This window comes from Lepisosteus platostomus, chromosome 19 (genome assembly GCF_059453375.1).
Source record: "Lepisosteus platostomus isolate fLepPlt1 chromosome 19, fLepPlt1.hap1, whole genome shotgun sequence".
NCBI lineage: Eukaryota > Metazoa > Chordata > Actinopteri > Semionotiformes > Lepisosteidae > Lepisosteus > Lepisosteus platostomus.
In genome coordinates, this window is record NC_142629.1 from 11111461 (window position 1) to 11132171 (window position 20711).

Below are 20711 nucleotides of genomic sequence, written 5' to 3' on the forward strand. Positions count from 1 at the left end.
CCAGGAATATATGTTTAAAGGAAAAAGTGGTTATCTTGGGTTATTTAAATTTTCTGTTGATTGGGAAAACCTATCAGGGTCATCAACAGATAAAATCAATAGACGTGGCTAATAACTGCTTTGTTACTCAAAGCACCTAAAGAGGGAGTCTATTTCTATCAAATAATCAAGATAGAATAAGGAAAGGAAAAGTGAGAGAACCATTAGAGATCTGTGATATGAATATGGTCATGGTATGGCTTTGAAGTGTTATGTACAGTATAATGAAACAAGCTACCCAGCCATGTTGTTGAAGCTAATACCCTAATGTCAGAAATTCCTGAAATTCTCTGATAACTTAGCTACTAGAAATCCAACGAGTTAAAATTGTTTTTTCTTGTTTCTAACCTTTTTTTTGCATTTTGTTTTTAAATATTCCAGACATACTCTTATTTTGGTATATTCAAACCTCAAATATGTTCTCATTCTATTTTTTATTGTGTCTTTCTACAACATTCATGACCTACAGCTTTAAAAATGTTTATATTTGCTTAAGCAAACATGCATTCCAAGACCAAGTTTGGTCCTGTTGTTCCCTCCCCTTGCTTCAGATTACTGGAATCTGAAAGAGTGTGTCAGTTAATGTTTATTAACTACTGCAGTTTCTTGGAATTATGCTCACTCTTCCCTCAGCTGAGAATTAACTCCTACAGTAAGTCATAAAAAAAGTTAGACTGTGCCTAATGTCATAAACCATAAATCTGAAGCACAGTGTTAGTAATGTTTCACTTAACAGAATGTTAACATCCTGTCTCATGGAAAATAAATATTTTTACTGTGAATTCAAAATGTGGTTCGGTAAAGAGAAACAATTGTTTTGTAATCAAGAAGTTACACTTTGTGACAGTGTTCTCTCTGTGTTGTTTAGCTGTGTTCATCTGCAGAAATTCTCAGAATCATGATAATATTACCACAAACCATTACAGAAATAAAAATACAGCAACAGACTGAGAAATCTGCAAATGTTTACTGAACTGTGCATTTCAAACCATTGTATAATGACCACAGTTACATTAAAGAAATACCCCAAACCACTGCAATTACAGTACAAGTGACTGACATGAATTGGATATGGTTCATACAGTGCCTTGCGAAAGTATTCGGCCCCCTTGAACTTTTCAACCTTTTGCCACATTTCAGGCTTCAAACATAAAGATATACATTTTTTATTTTATGTGAAGAATCACCAACAAGTGGGACACAATTGTGAAGTGGAACGAAATCTATTGGATTTTTGAAACTTTTTTAACTAATAAAAAAATGAAAAGTGGGGCGTGCAAAATTATTCGGCCCCCTTGCGTTAATACTTTGTAGAGCCACCTTTTGCTGCGATTACAGCTGCAAGTCGCTTGGGGTATGTCTCTATCAGTTTTGCACATCGAGAGACTGAAATTCTTGCCCATTCTTCCTTGCAAAACAGCTCGAGCTCAGTGAGGTTGGATGGAGAGCGTTTGTGAACAGCAGTTTTCAGCTCTTTCCACAGATTCTCGATTGGATTCAGGTCTGGACTTTGACTTGGCCATTCAAACACCTGGATACGTTTATTTGTGAACCATTCCTTTGTAGATTTTGCTGTATGTTTGGGATCATTGTCTTGTTGGAAGATAAATCTCCGTCCCAGTTTCAGGTCTTTTGCAGACTCCAACAGGATTTCATCCAGAATGGTCCTGTATTTGGCTGCATCCATCTTCCCCTCAATTTTAACCATCTTCCCTGTCCCTGCTGAAGAAAAGCAGGCCCAAACCATGATGCTGCCACCACCATGTTTGACAGTGGGGATGGTGTGTTGAGGGTGATGAGCTGTGTTGCTTTTACGCCAAACATATCGTTTTGCATTGTGGCCAAAAAGTTCGATTTTGGTTTCATCTGACCAGAGCACCTTCTTCCACATGTTTGGGGTGTCTCCCAGGTGGCTTGTGGCAAACTTTAGACGAGACTTTTTATGGATATCTTTGAGAAATGGCTTTCTTCTTGCCACTCTTCCATAAAGGCCAGATTTGTGCAGTGTAAGACTGATTGTTGTCCTATGGACAGACTCTCCCACCTCAGCTGTAGTTCTCTGCAGTTCATCCAGAGTGATCATGGGCCTCTTGGCTGCATCTCTGATCAGTCTTCTCCTTGTCTGAGCTGAAAGTTTAGAGGGACGGCCAGGTCTTGGTAGATTTGCAGTGGTCTGATACTCCTTCCATTTCAAGATGATCGCTTGCACAGTGCTCCTTGGGATGTTTGAAGCTTGGGAAATCTTTTTGTATCCAAATCCGGCTTTAAACTTCTCCACAACAGTATTACGGACCTGCCTGGTGTGTTCCTTGGTCTTCATGATGCTCTCTGCGCTTTCAACAGAACCTTGAGACTATCACAGAGCAGGTGCATTTATACAGAGACTTGATTACACACAGGTGGATTCTATTTATCACCATCAGTCATTTAGGACAACATTGGATCATTCAGAGATCCTCGCTGAACTTCTGGAGTGAGTTTGCTGCACTGAAAGTAAAGGGGCCGAATAATTTTGCACGCCCCACATTTCATTTTTTTATTAGTTAAAAAAGTTTCAAAAATCCAATAGATTTCGTTCCACTTCACAATTGTGTCCCACTTGTTGGTGATTCTTCACATAAAATAAAAAATTTATATCTTTATGTTTGAAGCCTGAAATGTGGCAAAAGGTTGAAAAGTTCAAGGGGGCCGAATACTTTCGCAAGGCACTGTATATAAAACAAATTACAAAAAATGCAATTTTGGTGGTAAATGCAAAATCTTCAAAAACAGACAATGAAACACAATGAAACCAACAGTTTATATCTAAAGCTGACAGCAAACACAGCACTTCCAAGCTAATTAAAAACAAATGGTTAAGTGAAAAATAGTGTACGGAACAGTCCACCAAGCATATTTGTAGCAACTCTTTTAAAAGCTCGCTTGCTTGGCGTTGAACAAAATCATGATCTTTTAGGAGTCTTTTGAAATCATACTTTATCAGGATCTTTTGTTTCAAATAAAAGTACAATGATTCATAAAGACATTATTTTTTTGTAAATTTTTTACAATGATTCATAAAGACATGACCACATAAACTGTGTATCCTTATTTTTTTGTATTAGACTTCACTTAACATACACAGAGGAAAAAAAATATAAAAAGGCTGCAGACTTCTAAACATTTTTTTCCACTGGCAAGTAAGCAAACAAAAAAATGAATTTATTTACAGTATAGAAAATAGAGATTAACATTACATCTTTCTTGCAATTAAAAATATACATTTTTTCATAGTTATGGGCAAGTCTTTTACAATATTGCCTTAATCATAGTTTACAAGGCCTTCTGCCTTGTAAACTATGATTTAAGTTAAAATTAGCAAACAAGGAGTGAGCACATTTTCTCTGTCTGAAATTCCGGTGTAGGGGTAGTTCCCAACCACATAAAGAAAGATAACCTTGAAAGAGGATCCCACCTGCCAACGTCTGCCACTCTACCATTTGTGTCTTTGTGTCTCATCTTGCAGAAGGGAGAAAGAGTCATCTCTCTTTTTTAATATAACTCAGTATTATTTTTACATTTTTAATTAAGGTATGTTTCTTTAGTCTTTCTTTATCTTCTTTCTGAGATGTAGAATCTTAAAATATTTTTTTCTAAACCCACCCAATCTGGAATTACCAATTGTGTCTTTGTGTCTCAGCTTCCAGAGAGGAGGAAGAGAAAGTTAATTATCAAGTCATTTATCTTTCTACACACTACAAGGTCCGTGATGTACTGGAGGCTTTAATGCAGGATGCCTGAGTGGTGCATCCCAGAGCAATGTCACTGCATGCGTGCAGTCACCAGGAAGTGGAGGTGGGAAGTCACTGTTGTCACTGGGAGATAAAAATGACTCTGCTGACTAATCTCAGCCATTCCCACAGCACTGCTATGCCACTCATGTGGCATCCTGGTCAAAGTCAGCTGGTGTTTGTAGAGGTTAGCCTATGAATGCAGGGAGCCCCCAGTTTTTCCTTCTCGATATGTCACTTGATACCATTCTAATAAAACATGCATCTTAATAGGATCTACAGCATTCATATGTATTACTTGTTATCTGTTTTATTTGGAAATGTTTACAGTTTTTTATAAGTAGAATCTATAGGCATTATTGTCATCTCTGGAATAGCTATAACAGAGCCAGGATGAGAGTCTTTATCTGGATTAATTCTGGTGTGTGGGTTTTGCAGACCATGGTAATCTGAAACACATATGGTGGGTCCATCTTTTGGGATCTCTGTGAGATTCAAGCCTGAGAAACAGCTTAACTGTAAATCCTGCAAACTCTTTGATGATACAACGTGCTTTAAATGTTGAACAGGTGGCTTATCAATAGCTATCTTTTCAACCATGGTTTGAAAAGGTTGGTAGCCTTCTACACAAGATGATGTACTACATGCAGAGATTTTCAGATCTGCATAGGCAGGGTTGACATTGCAGATAAGCTTTGTTTCAAGTTGCCAATCAATGTCTGTAGGGGTCTGTTCTGTAGTTGCCAGACTGAAATTAGTTACGTCTGAGTTCCTTTTGGTTCTAGTGTCATTTAAGCTCTGATACCCATCTGCTAATTGAAGAGCTCCTGGAGATGACAGCAAATTACCAGCTCCACAAAGCAGAGATCTGGAGGAGAGAAAAACTGTTGTTCCATTGGTTAATAGGGTTCCATTGCCATCATAGGACTGATACTCTGAGATGGTTTGCACAGGTGTTGGTAAGAAAGGACCTTTCAGAGAGTCTGTGTTCATGGAGGAGAGAAGACATTTCTCATTATTATTAAGGCATGTGTTTAGACAGAGACCTTGATAGCTAGGATCACACCACACCTCTGGCTGAGCAGTCATTGGTGGTCTTTCACTCAAAACTAATTCTTTTGAACTTTCCATTTTGAAAACAGGATACTCCTTAAGAGATACCCAAGAGTACGGAATGCTTTTGTACCCTGATTCAGAAGAACCTGTTGAGCTCACAGAGCTTCGGAAATGATGAGCTTGGCCATCAGTAGTAAAAGGCAGAACATTAAGCTCTCCACATCCAAGATTCTTATTCTTCATTAATGCACAGTTGTCACTGCCACTATATGCATTGCATACATCCATGCTATTGTGTAGCACACTTGTGGGTATGAAGGCTTTAGGGTGGTGGCCGTGAAATATATCATGCTGGCAAAACAGTGCACGCAGTGCATTCTGAGTTTGTGTGATGATCTCTGAGTTAGCTGTGTCCCTCTCTGTAGTCAGTGAATAGGTGGTGATTGTATCAGGGTAGTCAGCCTCATACGAACTGGAGCAGCCATGATAAGGAGATTCTGTCACAACCACTTTTTGGTCTTCTTCAACAGTCTTGCTGATAACAGAGTTAAATTTTTCCAATGTAGCATCTCCATCAAGTGATGGTGGCCTGTGCAGGAAATATATTATAATTGGTTTAGTCTATATAAGAATACATGCAAAGAATACCAACACATGTCACATATCAGACTGCAAATAGAAATCTTTTACATTTCATTCCTTTACAATATTATTCCGTGTAATTTATATAAGGCAGCTATAAGTTAAAATATGCAAGAAAGCTCTACTAGCAAAACTGTAAAAACCTGGTAATTATAAAAAATGAACTGTGAGAAGTGACTTTATAGTTCTTACATATAATACAAAACAGAAGGGTTTAGTTGCTTGATGTAGGTATATGATATGGTGATCAATAATCCAGAAAAACACGACCTAGTCCTCTTTGAATGTATAATCTTTATTTTAAATTGCTCACCATAGCTTTTCAATTATTCCAGATGTCTGCATGTCCAGTGTTAAATTGTTGATGATAGGTTTGCAATAAAGTGGGGAAAGCACCAACTGAAAATGTAAAACAAAAATAAATGATACTACATTTTAAAAAGATACAAATTCTAAAAACAGTAGCAAACTGATACAGAGTATAGCTAGGATGTTCTCAGTAACATCAGACTTAAACACATCTGTCTATGCTAATGGTAACACATGTGATGAATAATAATTATCATAATTATCTTTGCTAATAAAGACCAATTTAATGTTTTACTAGCACCCACGTATATCACACTTTTTTTAATGACTGCCTATATGGACATTGTACTAAAGGAGTAGGAGCTGATAGCTTACCAAAACAAATGTGTTAATGTTAAACAGAAATATTGATAGCCTTTTGCTTCAACCTAGTGGAAACAAGCTAAGATGTCTGTAAATTTAGTGCTTAATTTGCAATCAACAGGTGGGACAACATTTTGATTTAATTCAGGTTTTGTTCTTAAACTGAGAATTCCAAAGCCTTGATGACAGAACATAGATGTTAAAATGCTTTTATACTGTTGCATGTTCAACAATGCTGAATTAACTTTGCCAGAGTGAAATTTAAAATGAAGAATTAAACAAAACTCTATTAATTTAACTATGACAAACACAATGCCTTATTTTAGAAATCTGCTGTGAGAAACCTGTCAGACAGGTTTTCCTTGAATATGAGTTTTCTTTCACAGAATTTTAAAGCATTGGTGCACCACCTTTCACATCCCCATCCAGGATTTGCTTGCTGTATATCATATAGTCATGGTCTGTACATTTTTAAGGAATAGGAAAGCCACAGCCACAGGGAAAGCCACAGGCTTTACTATACTATTTACATCTGCACCAGCTACACAGGCCGGTGCTCTGACTCTGGTCATTTCACAATTTGTGATTTTGTGACTGAGATTTGTGATTAGCAGCGTAGACTTAAAACTATATACTTGTATGCTTAAGTATTTGTTTCCTTCAGTACTTCGCACTCCAGGTTTATGATTTTATTACACTTAACAGCTTAACTGCTGTCCAACTACTCTTTTCCGAGTTAGGAAAGGCCCCACCACCCCAGAATTTTTATCATGACATTCTGGACACATTCTTTTGGAAAGTATACTTCACATGAATGATGATTTAATTACTGTACCTTCGTATTTGCAGAGTACACATGGTTTATGCGACTGTTACCAGGGTTGGGGATTTTATCCCACCATGACTTTTTCAGTCTGGGAACAAAAGGAAAAAATATTACGATGACAATAAGACAAGGATTATAATAATACAATATTATATTGTAAAAACATCATTTTTCCACCTCAGAAATATTACCAGAGTACTTCCTATGTTGTCACTAACTGTTGCTGAAAAGCTGTACAACACTTTTGATTTCTCTCAAACTGATTACTATAATGCCCTACTCACTGGGGTACCTAAATCCACTCTGAATAAACTTCAATATGTTCAGAATTCGGCAGCCAGAATCCAGACCAGGTCCATTGCAAGTAATCACATTACTCTTATCCTGGAGTCCTTCCTATCATCCTGGAGTCCTTCCTATCGTGTACTGGCTTCCTATCATGTTTTGTGTCAACTTCTCATGCCCATCTATAAGGCTCTGCAATGGCTTGGCACTTCAGTTCCTGTCTAAGTTACTATCATCCTGTTGCCAACCATGCAACCTTCGTTCAACTAATTCTGATCTCCTGTCTGTCCACCAAGCCCGTCTACACTCTATAGGTCACAGGCCATTTAACTGATTCTGTGTATGCCCCTTTGCTTTCCTACTGTATTCCAAACCCCAAACAAGAATTCCAAACATGTGCAATTCTGCTATCTCCTCTAATTAGTGTTTCTTCTTTAAAGCGCTTTGTGAACCCACTTTTAAAGGCGCTATGTTAAATAAAGTTAATTATTTAAACAGTGGGTATAGAAAGTCACCACCCCCTTTCACAATTTCACCTTTTGTTGTATGACACTCTGAAAATAAAAAATTAAATTAGGCTTCTTCCATTTTTATTTACACACAGTAACCTACACTAGACAAGTGAAAATAAAATTCTAAAACATTCTAAAAATTAATTGATATTACAATTGCATTTGTACACTTGCTCAGGTATAACCAATCACCTTACAGATCACACAGCAAACTAATTGGTTCCCACCTGTGATCAACTGGAGTGATTTTGATTAGTTCAGAATAAAAGCAGCTGTTTCTAAAGGATTCCACTGCTTGGAAGTGTATTTCAAAGCAAATAACCCACTATGGGCAGAAAGGTGCTTTCAAAAGAACTTTGAGATGGGTATAAAAAGATTTCAAAGGCTTTAAGTATCCCATGGAGCACAGTGAAGACATCATTAAGAAGTGGAAGGTGTATGGCACCACCCAGACCTTGCCTAGATCAGGCCATCCCTCCAAACTGGATGACTGAGCAAGAAGGAGACTGATCAGAGAGACTACCAAGAGGCCGATATCGACTTTGAATGAGCTACAGGCCTTTATGGTAAAGACTGGCCATTGTGTGCATGTGACAACTATCACAAGCACTTCACAAATCTGGCCTGTATGAGAGAGTGGCAAGAAAAGAGCCATATCAAGTCTCATTTATGTTTAGCTAAAAAGCACCTTAAAGATTCTGTGGCCAAGTGGCAAAAGGTGCTGTGGTTAGATGAGACCAAAATGTTTTTGCCGGGAATGCAAAACGGTACGTCTGGAGAAAGCCCAACACATCTTACCATCCAAAGAACTCCATTCCTACAGTACAGCACGGTGGTGGCATTATCATGTTGTGGGGGTGTTTCTCTTTAGCTAGGACTGGGGCACTTGTCAGGATGGAAGCGAAGATGTACGGTATGGTGCAAAATACAGGGAAATTGTTAAAGAAAACCTGCAGCCCTCAGCCAGGAAGTTGAAAATGGGAAGATGGTTCCCCTTTCAAAATAATAATGCCCCAAAGCAACCATACAGTGGCTGAAGGACAGGAACGTGAGTGTCCTTGAGTAGCCTAGTCAGAGTGCCGACCTAAATTCAATTGAAGATCTTTGAAATGAGTTTAAGAGGGCAGTCCCACAACTTTCACCATGCAGTTTCAATTCAATTCAATGTATTTTTATATAGCACCTTTCACAACAAGGTTGCCAAGGCGCTTAGTTTGACTGAGCTTGAACAATTCTGTAAGGAGGAATGGGCAAATATCCCTCCCTCTAGGTGTGCAAAGTTGGTAGAGATGTATCCAAACAGACTCAAGGCTGTAATTCAAGCAAAAGGTGTTCTCTTATCCAACCCAGTTATTCTACTTTTTTATTGTTATTTTTTCAGAAATGTTGCTTTCTTTTTTCACTTGGATCCTGCAAGGTACAATTTGTAAATAAAACCGGAAAAAGTCTTCTTTTGGGCTTTAGGGGAACAAAAGGTGAACATTTTGAAAAGGAGTGGTGACTTTCTATACCCACTGTAGCATCGATCTTTATTTTCTAGAATTTAATTAGGGGAAGAAGTTTCTAGTTTTCCAACAGTTTTCTTAATATTATGAAGCACTATTTAAATGAGGGGATACTTAAATCAAACTTACCTAGTGTAGAATCGATAAGAAGAAACAATGGTGATAATAAGCAATACACAAAGAACTGGGATTCCCACCTTCAGTATGTCAGGAACAGTCATAGCTGGACAACATAATAAAGTTATATAACAGTTAACAGAGAAATCAGAAAAGTGGTTTCTAATTTACTGTGTAATATTTCTACCAAATGTTTAAGTATGCAGCTTTGAAAATTACCTGTTGGTAGAATGTTTCTAGAAAAATAAAACTTCTAGAACTATGTGTGTCAGTTTCTAGTTTCTGAGACAAATCTATATACTGGCAGGTTACTTTACATATAGCTAGAATAATTTATTTTTTATAGTTAATAAGCATTTTAGTCTAGATTTATCTCATACATTTACAGTTATATAGTATATGTGTTTTACAGAGGTGTGACAGGAGCAAGTTTAAAAATACAGAAAACTCCTACAAATACTTGTTCTATTCTAGATGGATAGATACTTTATTGATCCCATGAGGGAAATTGCAGTGCAACAGCAGCTTAGCACAGTCAACACAGCACAATGTAATGAAATAATACAACAATACAATACATACAATAGCATCAGTACAGTCAGTAAGAAGTGCACTTAAAAAAAGTTGCTCACAGTACAGAATATACAAAAAACAGTACGGAACAGTACACAAAAAGTTGTATTGCACATTCTAAATATAAAAATACATTGCACAAAAAACAGTTGTAAACAGGAAAAACCAGATGTAAGCAGAGAGTTTAATGTTTAGTCCAAATACAGGTCAATGTCAATGTTGCCCCTGCCCAGACACACAATGGATTCTATTATAATTTGGACATAATGAGGTAAGTCCTGAAGCTCAGACAACTCAGGAGAAGTACGGGGCATTACTTTAAGAGTAATAAGTAAAGGCGTAAGAAGCAAGACCTTCTAATACAGGTTGAAAAAGTCTCTGAAATCTAAACTTTTAAACTTTTAGACTTTTAAATATACTGAAATAAAGAAATGGAACAACTCCAGTACTCAAGAGCTAGAATACTCTGGCTTTCCTTCTAAAACTGTTCTTAACTACGCTAACTGTATAGATAAGAATCAGGAACTGGTTTCACCACACAGGCTTACAATGGCAGACTCTCAGACAGGTTTATTTCATGCAGTTTATATATATGACTCACAGTTGTGCCACTCCAGCTCCTGACTCCAGTCACTGAACTGTGTTTGGTAGTTGCTTGAGTATGACCTCACTTTCACAACATAATCACGCCCAGGGTTTAGGCTGCTCTTTAAAATCTCATAGAAGAAATCGCTGACATTTAATACTGTTGCAACCTGTTTTGGAAGAAGAATCATAATTGTTTGATCTTATTTACTATGAGTATCCACACACTATGAATGTTTTTATAATGTATTTTGATTAATAAGTACAAGAATCATTAACAGACATCATATACAACTTTGTTAGGTGTTAATATCCATTGTCAAAAAGCTGCTAAATTCCACCAAGTGATTGACAGACCAGGCCTACAGTATATTGGAATAACACAGATCTGCTTCCTGAGTGAGATCACAAAACACACATGTAAGGGAATGAACCAGAACACCTTAAAAATCTGCACAAAGGATGAATGTGCAAACTCCACAAACCTGCACTCAAACCCAAAAACTGAGGTAGTAGCAGCCACTTCACATGCACCGTGTTAGGTACTGATTACTGTTATTCCCTAATTATTAAGTATTATTTGCCTTTAATAGACCTGGTGCACCTCTACTAAAAACAATGCTATCTTTGTCCAATAAAGCTATAGTACTTGTTTTTTAAAATAATTTAGCACTCACTTACTTCATCTCCCTTCTCTTTTATCCCGTAGCTCAGCTGAAAATTCAGGCTATCATATAAGAAGCTTTCATTAGAGTAATTCTTTTCCCAGGTGACTCGGAAATTTCCATTCTCTCCATGTTTCACATTCAGTATATGGGGAGCTCTTGGTTTGACTACAGTGAACAGAAAGCAGGTCTTAATTTAGTTGATATTTAAGGTCTGGAGATCAATAAACATACCTCTGCTTTACTGATATTGTATTTCTATCATGAACTTCCTCAATTGAAAATCATACTGTAAAGTGTATTTTTTTAAATGCCCATATGCACTCTGTTATATAGCAAAACAATAAACACTTATAAATCAGTAAAGTGAGTTTGTGTCTTTTGATACTACACACAACTTCCATTAATTATCTCATTAAAGTGTGTATACACATTGTTTTTGTTGGAATCTACACTGGTATTTTAGGTGCTCTTTATCATGTCTTTTGTCATTGTGAATTAAAAATTATAGTGATAAGACTTGTCATAACAGGTGCAAAATGTATTCGTTTAGAACTATGAGAAGTCATTCAGTTTCTGCTGACACTATGCAGATAAAGACATTTTATCTGTGAAACTAAGCTGTAAGTTAATACAATTAAAGAAATATTTTATTATACTAATTATTTTGTTGTCATTTAAATGATACTTTCATATAGCCAAAGATACCAGACATTTACACACTAAAGAGAAACATATGTTTTTATTTCACAAATGTATACTACTAGCAATTTTTAAATAATATTTTAAACTACAAGAATACATTAATTCCATTCAGGCTGTGTTCATACTTACTGTTGTTGCAGGGAATTATATTCTTCAAGTGTGAACTTATTTTCCCAGTCAATAGGTATACCGTATAATTGTCATTATAAACAAATCGTGGCATCTGAGTTTTGCACCAACAATGTGTTTTTAAGGAGCTGAAGTCTGCACTTTTATACACCAGAGTGCATGTATAGTTTCTGAAAACAGAAGTTTAAACATTATTCATTGAATTAAAGAAATATCATGTATCATATCACATATCACTTAAGAGCTTTTATTAGAATAAGTTAATTAAAATTACCTAAAATTAAGTTATACATGTACTTTGTTCTTTACTAATCATTAAAAAAGAAAACAGAGGTAAAAACACAGGATGGATTGGTGTTATTATATGTTTTATTTATATACTCTATGCCTTTACTTATTAACAGTAAAGGACACAAAAAGAGTTCTTTAAAAAACAACATTCATTTACTTTTCAGAATTAGTTCCTGAAAAAACTAAAGCAGAACTATTGTTACAGTCCTCAGGCCCTTCTGCGTCGATCTCACAAATCATAGTTGTCTCATAGTCATTGTGACACTTCAGGCTCTCTGTATCCAGTTCAGCTAAAAGGACAGACAACAAAATATGAGACACAGATTCAACAAATGTCTTCTGTAAATCATAGATTAAGGAGTTAAATACAACACATGAATGAAGAGATGCATATAAATTAGTACAATCACTTATCTTGTGCTACAGGCAAATCAGTCAAATACATTAAATTGTTTCTTTCAGCTGTGTAAATCCTTGATAACACATTTTAGTCAAACGATTAAATGGTTTCATTTAAATCAAACCAAACATAGAAATATAGGGACACTACATTTTTGTTCTGAATTCTTAAGTGAACACATAATTTTAAAAAAATGGCTTCAGTCACACAGTTTATACTGTACAGTACCCCCACTTCTTTCAAATTTCAAAGTAATTGAAAACAACAACACCTTACACAGACAAAAACGAATGTGTACATAAACATGGTTAGCCCATCTGCTGGTTAATAAGTACAGATTTGGCACTCTTCTAGGAAATGTGTTTACTAGCATTATACAGTAATTCAATAGAATGAAAGTTGACTTGCTTCTGGAGACATAAAGATTTTAGAAAATTACCATATCAAACACTCATCCTAATATACTGTAGGTTAAAACAACCCTATGCAGTACAGTAAACATGTACCACACCTCAGATAAAATGCATGCAGAATCATGCATTATTCTGGGGAAACCCAACATGTCCGTGTACAATTGTCCACGGATGATTGTCTTTGTTGATTCATTGTTGTAGTGTTAACCACATAAGTATTAACCAACTGAAACCGTAACACATACAAAACAGGCTCAATCTCCCGAAGTTTAGAAGAAATACAAGAGGTAATGAAGCAAACTATTACCACATTGAATTTTTTACATCACGCTATATTTAAAAAATAAATCCTCTTACCATGAACCAGGCTGTATGTGAGCTGAATCAAAATCGCTAAAACCATATAATTCATGTTTGCAGAGTAGGTTACAATTTCACAAGGGAAAGCCGCACAAATGTTATTTCCCGAAGTCTACAAAATAAAAAAAACAAGTTAAAATGGATAATTATTTAACGAACCACCAATAATATGTACCCCTACTGTATAAACACGTCTTCATTTTGAGCTACAGTTTTATGTATTTATTTTCGATGTTGCTTAACCGAATATTCAGTTTAAACGAGTGCAGTTCTGTGGGAACCTCTGAGTCTTGGAAATTACGAAACTAAATATGACGTGTCTAAAATTGTTCGATAGTTGTCTAATATGATTAAACATTCTCTCTCTGTGTAACCTTTATACTGTATATATATTAAAGAAAATATGAATAGAACAAAAATATTATTTTGTTTCTTTAAATTTTTTAACACAAATGTAATTACTGACTCCATACTACGCACATAGTTTCGAAAGCATTTTTTCTTGGAATATTTCCTTGTACTTCACAGACCAGTCTCCGTCGATGTGTCATAAACAGAAAAGTACGGTTTAAACTTGAAAGGTAATATTGCCAGAGCTCTTAAATAGACCATTACCTTGTTAAAATCTTCCGATTATTATAAAGTAAAACTTCTCAAGTCGCAATCTTCTGAAAATAGGCACATCTTAAAACATTAAGAATATGAATAAGCATTTCCACAAATAATGTTCATAACTGAGTTAGCATTGGTCAAATTCTCCAAAGCCGTCTCCTACAAAATTACAGCTGTTTCTTAGGTTTTCACGTCCTTCACTCTTTGAGAGCGCCACCAAAGAATATACTGTGTGACTAAAGAGGAACTGGCTTAATCAGTACACAAAAAGACGCATTTACGGTCCACCCAAATGCCAGGAACCAGTGGACGATCTCCAGTATATCCGCTTCAGTATGAAACTCAACGGGAGAGAATTCTGGAGGTGGGGATTACGGATCAAAGTTTTGGTTTTTACAATTTGCATTTACAACTAAACGCAGATCTTTTTAGGGCAATAGTATTCTTAACTAGAAAGTAAACCAAACCTAATTCCATCACTCTCTTTTTCTTTGAACAATGCAATCGTTTAAATGTGATCTTAGGTTGAATTGCTGTTGTGTTCTTACACAAAACCAGAGTGCTTCTCATACCATTTGACTTGTTTTTAGGTTTGTTTTCGATAAATGAATAATTTCGAATTACAAAATACATTGTACTGTTAATTTTGTGCGTTATTTCTTTTGACAATGTCTTTATTCACACACAGCTGATATACTGTATTTGTCGTAAATTTGAATAGCAAATACATCTTGCTTTACGACCTCACTGTACAGTATATATTCACTTCTACGCTATATGAAGCAGGTGGCCAGATCAAACAATCTACAAATAACCATAGATACCAAATAGATATTTGCATAATTTCAGATTATATTTTTGACCGACATCGACCTGTGAAAGACGTTATTGTACCGGTAGCAAACTTAATTTCATTAGGACTTTGTTAAACAGAAATTGAATAAGATAAAAGCACCAGCAATCATCAATGTATTTTAAGTTTTAGTGTGCACCTGGTGCCGTCAGAGATTGATAACAGTATATAAAAAAAACTGCGCAGCGTTAAATATTAATAGTTCAGGTGGGTACTGTACTAAGGCGTTAAACATTAATGTCTTAGTACAGTAATTTTGCACATTATCACTGAAAAATGTGACGGAGTTATGATGATAGAGAACGGGTCAGATTGAAAAATAAAGGCTGATGACACGACTTATACAGTATCTACCTGTTTCAGAGTACAGCTCTTCGGCTTTCTTTAAAACTCTTACTACTGTATCTTTATAAATCAGAAGGTAGGATATATTTTTTTTATCATTTTAGGATAAAGGTATATAGCACTTCATTCAGTGCTGACCATGGTTTGCAATGAACGTATTAATTATTCATAATAAAAATATAAATATCAAATTAATAACACAATATAGATAATATATTATATAATATATAATTAATACACAAAAAGGTTGTCAGTTGTTCATTGTGTTAAAATTGAAGAATAAATTTCACTAAAAAGTTTTCAGAGGAATCTGGTTACATTTTGGTGAATTTAAAAATTATTATTTTATTATTATTATCATTATATTTCCATATATATTATTGAGCCACTACTTCCGAGTTCTAGACAGTATTTATAAACTCACTGCTTATTAACTGATTTTTTGTTAACTGATGGTTATGTATGATTAAACCTTATTTCAACATATATTTACAATGTCAATAAAAGTTTTAACGTATAATACAAACTACAGTGAGTGATATAATAATAATAATAATAATAACAATAATAATAATAATAATAATAATAATAATAATAATAATAATAATAAAACTCAGTAGCCAAAAACAGGTTTTGCCCAAGGTGAAGCCAACAACAAAAGAACATAAGAACATTTATAAATAAGAGGAGGCTATTAAGCTCCTGTGGTTGCTAGTTACTATTTGATTGGAGAATCTTATCCAGTCTTTTTTTAAATGAAAGCTTCATTTAGCTTGTTCCAGGCCCCTACCACCTGTTTTGTTAAGGAATGTTTCCTGTTTTCAGTTTTAAAAAGCACTTCTCCATAGTTTTCTCTTGTGATGTCTGAAATGTGTTTTATTGCAGATTCAAAAGACGTTCACTTTGACTTTGGTCCCCTCATAGTCTTTCCTGTTCACAACTAAAATGGTTCAAAACCTTGTCACTTGCTTTGGTTTGAATCCAGAGGATCAAAATCTTCTTTTTATGATAATACCATGCCATAATAAAGTATCCATCCATCTTCAAACTGGTTCTTCCAATTCTGGGTAACAGGGGCAGGGACATCTCAGCAAGCAACAGACACAAGGCCAACACAGGGCAAACACATACACTCACACTTAGGGCCAATTATCACAGAAGCCACTTAACCTATCCTTAACCTGTCCTTGGACTGTGGGAGGAAACCAGAGCACCTGGAGGAAACCCATGCAAACATTGGGAGAACATAGAAACTCCTCACAGATAGCACCCAGGGCCCCAGCACTGCAATGCAGCAATGTTAACCACTGCACCACCATGCTATCCACATAAAGAATCCTTTTATACTAAAGTATCTAGTATTGAATGTTTGACTGGAGCTCCTCAATAGGTTAAAGGAATAGGGTGAATGAGCACTTCTTATATATTTGTTCTTTGCGAGATTTTAACTGAGCATCCGATAAGAATGTTAAAAAGTAATCAATTTTAGCAGCAGAACACACCCATAGGTTGAACAAGGCCATTGTAGATTTAAATGTAATATTAATCCGTTTTTCAACATAGTAATCGCTTTGTCACCCCTGGAAAAAGAGTCAATATCCACCTTGTATGATGCCCCCTCAAACAGTTTGTAGTGTCACTGATTGTTATACAATATTGTTATAAGCATCAAATAAATAGCTTATTTTAACTCTCTACTAATTCGCTTTTTAAACTAACCTGTTAATCAAATTACATATGTACATGTGCAGTATATACTGTGCCTGATATATCATGCACTTCATAAACTTAACTGGAACAATGAGTTGCATTAGCACAGTTCTGCACAGCTTTAACAGAGCCTTAGAGTACTGCGAGTCGTCCAGGTTTCAGTTTTGCTTTATTGAAATGTAGGCAGTGGGGAAACCAGCATTCACAACCTATCGTTGTATTTCTGGTGTTTACTACATTCTGTTTTCATTGCGTTTTATTTTTCTATTTTCAAGTGTTGATATTTTATGCTGTTTATTTGTACAGCGCTTTAGGTTCTTGTAAACAGGAAAGTCGCTCTATACGTTCGGTCATACGCAGTGAAATACTCTCCCCTAAAGAAAGTTGCAACATACAGCTTATAGAGCTGCAAGGGATGCCACTTTTATTTTCCTGACACACTAAACCGGTGTGTGCAGTCCGTCGAGGACTCACAAGCCGCGACCCAGCGTCTCGAACCGCGGTTTCACCACCAATGAACCGGAACTGGGGACCAATCGGACTGCGCATGTTCATGTTTGGGTACAGCCGGTAATTTCGTCCGGGTGAGAAGGAGCTGTGCTCTTGCTAGTAGCGTGAAGCTAGTTACACTAAGCGACACGAATGATCCGGAAGTGTATGTAAATAGCCGAATTTCAATCAAAATAAAAGTTATTCAGCTACCACAGGAGCGTATGAGGAGTATACTGTAGCAACATTAAGCGAAGTGACAAGCAGCTGAAACTTCTGCTTTGTTATTTCTTCGTGGTAAAATGTAATTCCTTGAACATTCCGCCAAAATTTGAGAGGGTCCTTTTTAATTTTAAATCGTCTCCACTAATCTCCAATTCGACAAATCTAAGATTATTAGAAGTTTTTATTAATTTTACAGCACATTTCTTCCATTTATACTACTGTAAAAATTGTCATTGCTATATTGTTTCATATAAATGTTTTTTGTCTGTTCAATGCAAAAGGTTTTAAGATGGAAGCTTTTAAAGGAGCTGTATCTGAAATTTCTAATTAAATCAAATCCTTTATTATATTTTAATTCAATCAGTTTTTTAAACTATAACCAGGGACAAAAACATATTTTTTGCACCATCAAAAGTGCTGTAACATACAGTTTTAAGACAGTCAGCCAATAGCAAATCACCCTTCTTCATTCAGTTTTAAGTCTTTATTAATATTGTTGGTCTGGGTGGATCACCGCTGGAAAAATTTGTGATTCTCAAAAGGTGGATGGAATCTATTGCATAGACCCTCAGCTAATAGAAAATCGCCTTGTTTTTGTCAGATAAGTGTCTCTGTCAAAACTGCTGGGGTTTATAGAGCACCTCCCATTCCCAGACTTGGACCATGCAGTGATGGTGCAGGGAGAGGTCTAACTCTCCTCCCGACCAAACAACAATTTGTGCCTCTTCAAAAATACCTCAGATCTATTCTACAGACCCTTGGCTAAAAGAAAATAACTGTGTTTTTTTTCAGATAAGTGTCTTTGCTAATGTTGCTGGGGTTGATAAGACCACCTGCTGTTCCCAGACTGGGATCGTGCAGTGATGGACAGGGAGTGGTCTCACTCCCCTCCCGAACAAAACAAAATTTGTGCCTCTTCAAAAATACCTCAGATCTACTCTAAAGCCCCTCAGCTAATAGTACATAACCATGGTTTTGTCAGAAAGTGTCTTTGCTTATCATCCAGGTGGATGCTGCACATTGGTGGTGGTGGAGCCATTACCTGTAAAGCACTTTGAGTGGAGTGTCCAGAAAAAGCGCTAAATAAGTGTAAGCAATTATTATTATTATAATTATTTGCTAAAGTTGCTGGGGTTTATAGGACCGCTTGCTGTTTCCAGACTGGGACTGTGCAGTGTTGGACAGGGAAAAGTCTAAACAACAACCGTGATCCCAACCAAAGTAATGCTGACACTGAAGATCATAGTATTGTGACCAAAACCATAGCTGTGACACGGAGTAACCATTCTTAGACATAGAGTGGATGACTGGCAATGTTTTGAAAAGGCAAAAACCATAATGCATCTGTAAATCACCCATCAGCCAAAAAAACCAAATGTGGAGTGCGATGATTGCAATGAGCGAATTAACTTTGTTTGTGTAGGTATGACACAGAATGACAAAGATATTGAATCTGTAGGGTTTCTGTGTTGCTCAGAAAATTGTGGTGTTAAAGCCACAGCATTAAAAACTGGGTTCAGTTTCATGATCAAATGTGAAGCAATCAGCAGTGTAATACATAATAAATTAGATGTAACCAAAAAAAAGTAAAATTGATGTATCACGTCAGCATTGGTGCTCAAACAGCACTGGATTATCTCATTTTGGGGGCTTATTGTGGTAAGACAAACAATAAACAGATGGTTTCCCAGAATAGGGAGGTCAAACTACCGTAAATGGTGACACAGAAGTGGAAAGTAGTATTGCATGTAGTGCATCCATCACACATTTTGTCAAACCTGCAATCAACCATCCTAGCAGCTACTTTTCAAAGCCAGTGTTAGATGAGATATGTGAAGTTATATCTTCAATAGATTTTAAGAGAGAAATTGACCCAGCCAATTTAATAATTCCCCTTATGTCCTGGGTTGTTTGTGGCCAAGTAAACAGTACCTTTATTACTTCCCATGTACACTTTTGCTAGAACTGTAGTTTCTTGCATACCGAATTATGTGAAGTTAGTCATTTTTTGCTTGCACAAAGAGCTGAGTTTTTAATGAGTTAATTGACCCTCGTACACAAGTCTTTACTAGAGAACATAGTCACATGGAATTGCTCAAAGTGTAAGCAAACAGTGGTCTGGAAGCAACAATTTAGCTCTTGTCCACAAACTGTTGTGATTCAGATTCCCAGAGCACATTCCAATGTGAACTGCAGTTGGAATTGGAAGGTGTTGGTAGGAAAAGTGCAATGTACTCACAGTTGCGAATGCCAATACTCATGAAACACAAAAAAATCTGGACCCACTGAAGAGTTACATATCAACTCTACTGCATAGTAAAGAGGCACTGAAGGAGTCTTTGAATAGCTTGCAATCAGTGACAAAGGAACAGACAGCCTTACCTGTAACAATACACAAAACTTTCAAGACCCTCCTGGGACCTAAAGCTATTCAGATTTCCAAAAGTACCCGAACCAGGTAAAATTGACATAGAATCTAATATTAAATAATTTCTTACGAAACTTCTATCATCCAAAATTGAACTCCCAAGCCGTGGACTCCCACAGGTTTTCTTGCAGTTAAATGAGGGTTTTAACTTTTAATTTCTGTGCAGAATTTATGTGTCCAAAGGACAATAGGGCAGACAGCTAAAGCAGCGTTTGAATGCTGTCTGAGTAGTTCTACACTCAAAATAATAAAAGCTGATCTGATTTAAGAGAAAGTCTGTAGTGTTTTGATGCAGAACACCTGTAAGGCATCTTTACTTCCCAGTATATCGGAACTCATGGGGGGAATCAATTATCAACTTGTACTTGTACTTGCAACATGTGAGCCATCGTTTCCACATTACCGGGTCAAATAAAAAAGGCTCCATACCATGTCTGTGGCAGAGCCACCTTCCCAGGAAAGACACATCACCATTGAAGGTCTATTCAATATTTTGGCTGTTTC

The 20711-nt window shown here is 36.2% G+C and overlaps 1 protein-coding gene and 1 long non-coding RNA gene across 3 annotated transcripts; one reads left to right on the plus strand and one right to left on the minus strand.

Moving 5' to 3' along the window:
* The first annotated feature begins 908 nt into the window (after positions 1–908).
* LOC148645090 (uncharacterized) lies at positions 909–3060 on the plus strand. Its single transcript, XR_015928286.1, has 2 exons — positions 909–1113; positions 2745–3060. It is a non-coding gene; the product is annotated as an uncharacterized LOC148645090 (long non-coding RNA).
* il4r.1 (interleukin 4 receptor, tandem duplicate 1) lies at positions 2821–14463 on the minus strand. 2 transcript variants are annotated; one of them, XM_088612396.1, is made up of 10 exons: positions 14161–14463; positions 13543–13657; positions 12530–12662; positions 12082–12251; positions 11264–11415; positions 10599–10752; positions 9437–9530; positions 7015–7093; positions 5821–5906; positions 2821–5454 (listed from the first exon to the last, which is right to left on the minus strand). In XM_088612396.1, the coding sequence occupies exons 2-10, from the start codon at positions 13595–13597 to the stop codon at positions 4134–4136; spliced, it is 2244 nt and encodes a 747-aa protein (XP_088468522.1). In that variant the 5' UTR covers positions 13598–13657; positions 14161–14463; the 3' UTR covers positions 2821–4133. The 2 variants fall into 2 exon arrangements, with proteins under 2 accessions (XP_088468522.1, XP_088468523.1); XM_088612397.1 differs by lacking the exons at positions 12530–12662; positions 13543–13657; positions 14161–14463 and adding an exon at positions 12356–12504.
* Positions 14464–20711: the final 6248 nt, after the last annotated feature.